The sequence below is a fragment of the Echinops telfairi genome, unplaced genomic scaffold, assembly GCF_000313985.2.
Source record: "Echinops telfairi isolate 266 unplaced genomic scaffold, ASM31398v2 ScPeMD7_31;HRSCAF=116, whole genome shotgun sequence".
Classification (NCBI taxonomy): Eukaryota; Metazoa; Chordata; class Mammalia; order Afrosoricida; family Tenrecidae; genus Echinops; species Echinops telfairi.
The window spans coordinates 1783071-1790581 of record NW_022103928.1 but is presented as its reverse complement, the minus strand read 5'-3'; the positions used below and the strand labels follow the sequence as shown (position 1 = coordinate 1790581).

At 39.9% G+C, this 7511-nt stretch overlaps 1 protein-coding gene across 1 annotated transcript in view; it reads left to right on the top strand.

The window, feature by feature from the left end:
- The window catches only part of CHL1 (cell adhesion molecule L1 like), a 266472-nt gene that overhangs the window by 203515 nt on the left and 55446 nt on the right, over window positions 1–7511 (top strand). Inside the window, exons 13-16 of the mRNA XM_030885602.2 lie at window positions 824–964; window positions 1300–1411; window positions 3074–3240; window positions 4728–4893. Of these exons, the coding sequence (XP_030741462.2) occupies window positions 824–964; window positions 1300–1411; window positions 3074–3240; window positions 4728–4893 (586 nt within the window). The remainder of the gene's footprint in view (window positions 1–823; window positions 965–1299; window positions 1412–3073; window positions 3241–4727; window positions 4894–7511) is intronic.

The following is a 7511-nucleotide window of genomic DNA, read 5'->3' as shown; positions in this document are numbered from 1 at the left end:
ATATGTGCTCTGCAGTCTGTTGTTGCTGTTAGACTATATGTGCTCTGCAGTCCGTTGTTGGTGTTAGGCTATATGTGCTCTGCAGTCCGTTGTTGTTGTTAGGCTATATGTGCTCTGCAGTCTGTTGGTGTTGGGATATATGTGCTCTGCAGGCTGTTGGTGGTGTTAGGCTATATGTGCTCTGCAGTCCGTTGTTGCTGTTAGGCTATATGTGCTCTGCAGGCCATTGTTGGTGTTAGGCTATATGTGCTCTGCAGTCCGTTGTTGCTGTTAAGCTATATGTGCTCTGCAGGCTGTTGTTGGTGTTAGACTATATGTGCTCTGCAGGCCGTTGTTGGTGTTAGGATATATGTGCTCTGCAGTCCGTTGTTGGTGTTAGGATATATGTGCTCTGCAGGCTGTTGTTGCTGTTAGGCTATATGTGCTCTGCAGGCTGTTGGTGGTGTTAGGCTATATGTGCTCTGCAGTCCGTTGTTGGTGTTAGGCTATATGTGCTCTGCAGGCTGTTGTTGGTGTTAGGCTATATGTGCTCTGCAGGCTGTTGTTGGTGTTAGGATATATGTGCTCTGCAGGCTGTTGCTGTTGTTAGGTGCCAGCAAATTAGTTTTCATGCCATAGTTGGTTCTTTCCAAATGAACTGGGTTGGGGAAACAAAACAAAACATTGTTGATGCTAAGGAATTTTAAAGAGCTGGCTTTCATGAACTATTATTCACCCTAAACTGGTCCTGAAATATAAATACTGTGTGATATCTTTTATAAATGGCATGTAAATATTTTATGCTCCATTCTTTATCAAGCTGACATTTTTTAATCTCTCTCAGATCATCCATTTACTGGAGATGTCATCTTCCCAAGGGAAATCAGTTTCACCAACCTACAACCAAATCATACTGCTGTGTTCCAGTGTGAAGCCTCAAATGTCCATGGCACCATCCTCGCCAATGCCAACATTGATGTTGTAGGTAAGCAAGCAGGCCGACAGGCTGTTAACCTACTACTCCAAAAAGAAATGGTCAAGGTCAGATGCACAAGTACAGATTGAATTCTTGATACATTGCATGGGGTGGAGGAGAACATCACAGTACCTTTTACTACATATTTGAGTATCAGGCTTCACACTAAAATTGTATCTCAAAAAAGGAGTCAAATATAAATGTTTTTCTAATCTAGGTAAGTGTTCTGTAACCTTAAGCTGCATTTTATTCTATGACACTAATATGGATAGGATGTAGAAAAATCCTGCTTGAAGACATTACTTCTTACAGGAAGTTTAAAACTCTATGTTCTTTTCAAATAGATGTACGGCCCTTGATACAAACTGAGGATGAAGAAAGTTACGCAGCTGTGGTTGGGTACAGTGCCTTCTTACATTGTGACTTCTTTGCATCACCCGAGGCCCTAGTGTCCTGGTAAGCGGGGACACACTTTTCTCCAGAGAATGCCAGGTGTAGAATCCACCTGTCGCTTCATCTGTCATTTCTCAGGTTGCCTTGGGTTCTTGCTGTTACATGGATTCAATGCGTCTGAGAAGTAAGATCGTAAACTCCATGACCTTGCTCTCCAGGAAGCATTGGCTCATTTTCTACATTTATCTCCTGTGGAGAAATATGGCGAGTTATTTCTGCCTTCACAGGGGAGAAAGATACTGAAAGGATGACTAAGACAACTTAAAATATGGATGCCTTTATTTATTTGTTCATTTTGAATGATGTTTAAAATCATACATCGTTTTATTATTGTTGTTTGGGGATTATCTAAATGATTATCAAAAATGTTATTTCAAATATATCTTCTTAAAAGTTTTCAACATACATTTTGATTGCAATTGTTTTAATCTTTTCCAACATCCATTTTAAAAAATTAAATGGAAGATGTCTCTTCTGATTCATTACATATATATATATATATATATATATATGGCATTATTTGCATATAATTCATACATCATACAATTTAAGAGTTCAACCATCTTAAAAGTTGTACAGTCATCACCATAATCAAGTATAGAACATTCATTTTAATTTGAATTTCTAATATATTGATTGCTGTAATAACTTCAAATCCATGACCATATGAATCAGCCATTGGATATTTCCCCGGTAAAGCTCAGTTAAATTTAGTGCATTTGGTAAATTGTTCAAGTACTTAGGGTGAAGAGAGGTTACTTGAATCATACCAGAGTAGAATTGTATCTTGTCTTTTTAAAAATTGTTGTGTTTTGTTTATTGTATTTGGGGGCATTAGTTTTGATTTTTTAAATCACTGTATTGCTATTTTAAATAATCATTATTATGGGAAATATTGTATATAAAATATTACTTATCTTCATGTCTGCAATTTTTTTACACCCCTTCAAATTTTGCATCTGCGATAAGTGCCCCACTTGCCTCATTCAAATCCTGGCTCTGGGAAGTGCGGTGTGAGCAGTAGCCTTCAATTGCCCATTGCGTTTTTCAGCTCCAGCAAGTCACTTATGTGAGATTTATAGTATAAACCAAGCTGTGGCAGCAAATGCTCCAAAAATGAATGAATGTAGGGGAAAATGACTGTGCAGTTGACAGGGGTAAATGTAATCCATGTTCACAGGACATGTAAGACTTCCTGGTCTATAATATTTCTGAATGACCAATATTCTTTCCAGAGAGCAGGAGGCTCAGAGGATTCATCATCTCTTTCAATTACCAGCTTTCCCAGTTAGTACCCTGAAGCAGTCATTAACTAAAGAGCATGCCACCAATAAGCCCAGAAGTATTTATTAAGCTCGGGGGACAAATGCAAAATGCTGTTCACCTCTATCAGAAATGGTAGCCTAGTGCCCAGAAAGATGGACAAGCTACTGAACCTCAGAATCAAAAAGAGTATGGGCTCAGATTTCCTACAGCCACAGTATTAGTGGGAAGCTAACTGTAGCGAGATTTGAGAGAAATACACCCCCGTGTGGATCCTTTCATAAGTTTCAGTTAAGCATCTGAAGGGAAAGGTTTTAGCTTGAGTGCTAGTAGCAGTCAGTTTCACTAAGAGTCTACAATTATATTGCTTTCCATATTGATCTGTACTTTCTACATCCACAGGCAGAAAGTGGATGAAGCAAAACCACTTGAAGGCAGTCGGTACTATGTCCATGAAAATGGCACATTGCAGATCAACAAAACCACAGAAGAGGATGCTGGGTCATACTCCTGTTGGGTAGAAAATGCTAAAGGAAAAACTGCCGTCACCGCCAATTTGGATATTAGAAGTAATTTTCTTTGCTTCGCATAAATGATATTGTAACTCGTTTCCATGGCCTTTCTCTCTCTCTCTCTTGCATTGTTTTTCTTTCCCTTCCTTCCTGTCTAATTCTAGCTATGTATTTTTCAGCAGTTGACTCTTTTTGTACACGTAACAAGCCACATGGTCAACCTTCATAGCCTCAGTTTCGGAAGCGCCTAACTCTTCGCCTCAATGTCTCTCTGCTGCCGGTGTCTCTGAATTTTCAAGGGTCCTGGATGAATTTCACAGTGCCCTCATAACCCCACAAAAGATGGTTATTTTAAACTACAAGTTACTAAAAACAAGCAAATGAGCAAAACAGACATAAACCCTCGTAATCAAAGTCAAACAACTCAACCAGGGTCAAAATTGCCACAATCAGAAGCTCAAAGTCTGGCCCACAGTGGGATTTAAAATCGTGAAGTGGTAATCTAGTGCCCAGAAAGATGGACACGCTAATGACCCTCAGTGTGCCCTTCCAGCCAGTGTGAATACAGGCAGTGTATGAGAATTGCATCAGTGAAGGATCAGGGACATTGTATTGTCAAGAATGGAGTTGTGTAAAAGTCTGTAGTGATGCACAATGTGACCTTTACTCAGTGCCAGGCTGAGATCAAATTCTGATTCATCTTCTTATTCATTAAGAAACACGGGCTCATTGGCTTCAATTTTAGCCTTAGTCACCTTATTGGGAACAGTTGTTAGAAAATGCCACAATGAACATGAACTTCTTAGAGTCCTGATACATAATGTACTAAAAATAAAAACCATTGCCATCAGATTAATTCTAACTCATAGAATTCCTCTACAGACATTCTGAGACTGTAAGTATTTATGGGAGCAGACAGTTCACCTTTCTTCCATGGACTAGCTAATGAGATTGGAGCTCCATGACTAAGCCACAGTAGTCCCAGGGATCTTTTGCCCAGGAAGTATTGAGGAAATTGCTCAACTAAAATAGACAATCCCTGATTTCTGATACATTTTTGAAGCTATAAAGGGCACTTATGACTGTCTTTTTGTGGGGTATTTTTGCACATCTTATTGTTAGTAATACATACTATATGTAATGTTACAGTGTATTATTCACTAATGTCAACATATCTGGAAGTTTTTTGTAATGTTTCTAAACCCTAAAGAAAAATAAAGATCACATAATAAAAGGCAATTATAATGAAAACTTTAACAAAATAAAATAGTTGTTTGACTTAAGTCAGAACATATTTAACAGAACTCTGTAAGTTGGAGACTGCCTGTAATTAATCCTTCCACCCAGAATTTGTCACTTGCCCATCCTTGAATGGGTAGCAAATAGTATCGATATGTGATGTTAGAAAATTACAGTGGGACAAACATTGCATGAGGATTTGATGATTATGTTACTGGTTGAGGTCGATTAAAATTACAGTCACTTGATAGCGAAGAAAGCTGTGCTCTGTCATTCTAACTAGTGTCTTTGTTTGATAAAAACAGATGCTACACAACTTCATGTTTCTCCTAAGAATGTCCGTGTCCCCACATCACTTACACTTGAGTTACATTGTGCGAACAAATGTGACTCACATTTGAAACACAGTTTGAAGTTGAGCTGGAGCAAAGATGGAGATGTCTTTGGAACCAATGGCACAGAAGATGGCAGGTAATGTTCACACAAGTTCTAAGTATGTTCTCTTCAGTTGAAACACATACATATTTGACAGATGTATTTCAGTTCTCAAGACAGCATTTACAAGGTCATGAAGAGTCTAGGCTTGTTTCACTTTTCTGTCAAATACTGATCTGATCTTGTTATGCCTATTAACCTTTCATGTCATGTGTATTGTTAAGAGGCCTGGTAGTGCAATAGTTAAATACGTATATGCCAACTGAAAGGATGATGGTTCAAACCCACCAGCTACAAAGACCTGACAATTTGCCCTTGTAATGATTTCAGCCTAGTAGACCCTGTGGAATAGTTTTACTTGATCCTGTAGGATCCTTACAGAAATGGGCTCAACAGCATACAACAACAAAAACATATGCCTATTCATACATGGAATAGAAGCCATTGTTCATTAGGCCAGGTTGTCTAGAGAATCAAATCCAGTGACACTTGTATATGTGTAAGATAGAGCTTTATATCAACAAGTAATCTCATATCAAAAGAAGGCATCATGGGCCAGTCCAACTCAAATCCACAAGTGCAAATGCAAGCAGGGTTGGTTTAGACTTGCATAGCTGCAGGCTGATTATGCATAAAAGTGAAGCAGGGGGCTGACAGTTCTCAGGGTCTGGTGGCCCACATGGCCAGCAGGCAGGTGGAGGGGCAGAGCAAGAGACAGTTCTCAGAGTACTTCATTTGTGTACAAAAAGCTACCTACCCCCAAGGAGTTAATATCAAGCTACCACTTGATTGACAGGCTTGACTCCACCCCTAGACATGGGTGTCTATTGGACACAAAATCATCCAACTACCATACATGCAGGCATTTGAGGCACAAAAGGACTTATTGCATGGGCTTGGGGGTTACCTAACCAATCGCAGGGTAAAGAAGCTAGACGAAGAGAGATTTGCTTACTACACTTTTACTGTAAGGATCACCAGGTTCTGGGAACTGCAGCTATTTCTGTTGCTGCTCCCACAGCCACTCTTAAGGTGCTCCTGGTGAGTCTAGCTATGGCCATTTCTCATATCTGCCAGAGTCACTGGTCATTTTACTTCCTCAGAGAAAAAGAAGTTCATTTTCCTTTTTTTGCCAAATTTCACAGGCGTGCATCTCTTTAGCAGAATCTAAATCCTACCCAAATTATTGATGACAAGTAAGAATTCAAACAAATTTTTAAATTTTCTACTTATTGTCACATGAAGAGAATATCCAAGAAAGTGTGAATAGAGTAGCATTAGACAATAGTAAACATATCAGAGAAAGAGAAAACAACATTCACTATTTACTATGCCTTTTCGAAAGATGCCCACTCCCTGCCCTCTTCACTTTTTACCAAACAGATTTTAAAAACTGAAAATCTTTGAGCAAAAATTTTCCTGCTACTCATCATTATGACTAAATGAAATTTGAAGGCCCGATGGTTGGATGTATTCCCCTTAGACAGAGGGCAGCAGGGTGTCCCCGCCATTCACACTGTACTTGAAGGCCTGGGTTTGAGTCCTCGCTTGTTGCTTTAAAGATCCGTGATCATAGAGGAGTTACTTAATCTCTCTGCCTTCCTTTTACCTTTTATAAAATTGTTTTGTTTTAAATTAAAAATTTACTTTTGCCATAAGAATCCTGGTGGCATAGGGGCTACACATCAGGCTACTAATTGCAAGGTCAGTAATTCAAACACACCAGCTACTCCGCATGAGGAAGATGAAACTTTCCACCGTAACGATTTAGAGTCTGGGAACCCCCGGGGGCTTTTCTACGGTGTCCTCATAGGTCACTGTGAGTTGGAATTGAGTTGATGTTAATGAGTTTGAGTTTTGAGTTTGGCCTTTACCCTAGGAACACATTGTGACTTAGTATACAAAGCACCAGAAATCCTAATTACTCAGTGTATTTTACCTATTACGATTTTAACCTTTCTTTTCTCCAGTCTGTTTGGCCCTGTCTCTGTGTATAACCCATATACAAAGCATTGGTCTCAGCCTTGGTAATTAAATTCTTCCTCTCCCTTCTATGCGCATACAACGCTTTGGAAAGACAGAAAATATGTTACAACCAGTTGTCACTGAAACAAGAAAATATTGATTAGGTGTGCCTGAAAGTACATATTCTCATAGAAAATACCCTGTCTTCCACCTTTGGGGAGATCTCAGCTGATCTGTCAGTCTCTCCAGCCCTCCCAGTCTTCTCACTATCGCCTAGCTCCCTGGGGCTGTCACTGTAAACTTGGAGCGCAGCCAAGAAGATAACCATAGACTCTCTCCTATTGGTGATGTGACAGACATAGTTTTGACCCTGGTCTCAGAAACTCTAACCTCCTTCTTTGTATGACCCAGTGTACCGTTTCTGCCGGATGTGGGTCTGACACTCAAATGAGCCTCTGGCCAACTGAGTGGACAAAACACATGTTGCAGATGTTCTCCCAATTTACCCTAAGGTGTGGGCAAGGGCAGTACCCTTAGCTCAGGAGAGACCTCAGGAGAGGGGTCCTACTTAGCCACTAGATCCCAGCAACGTGCATGAAGACAGAACAGGGGGGAGATATTGCAGATATATGCTGCATCTTCAGAGAGCCAACAATAAGCTCCTGCTCCTCGCTTTCTCCTGGCCGGGG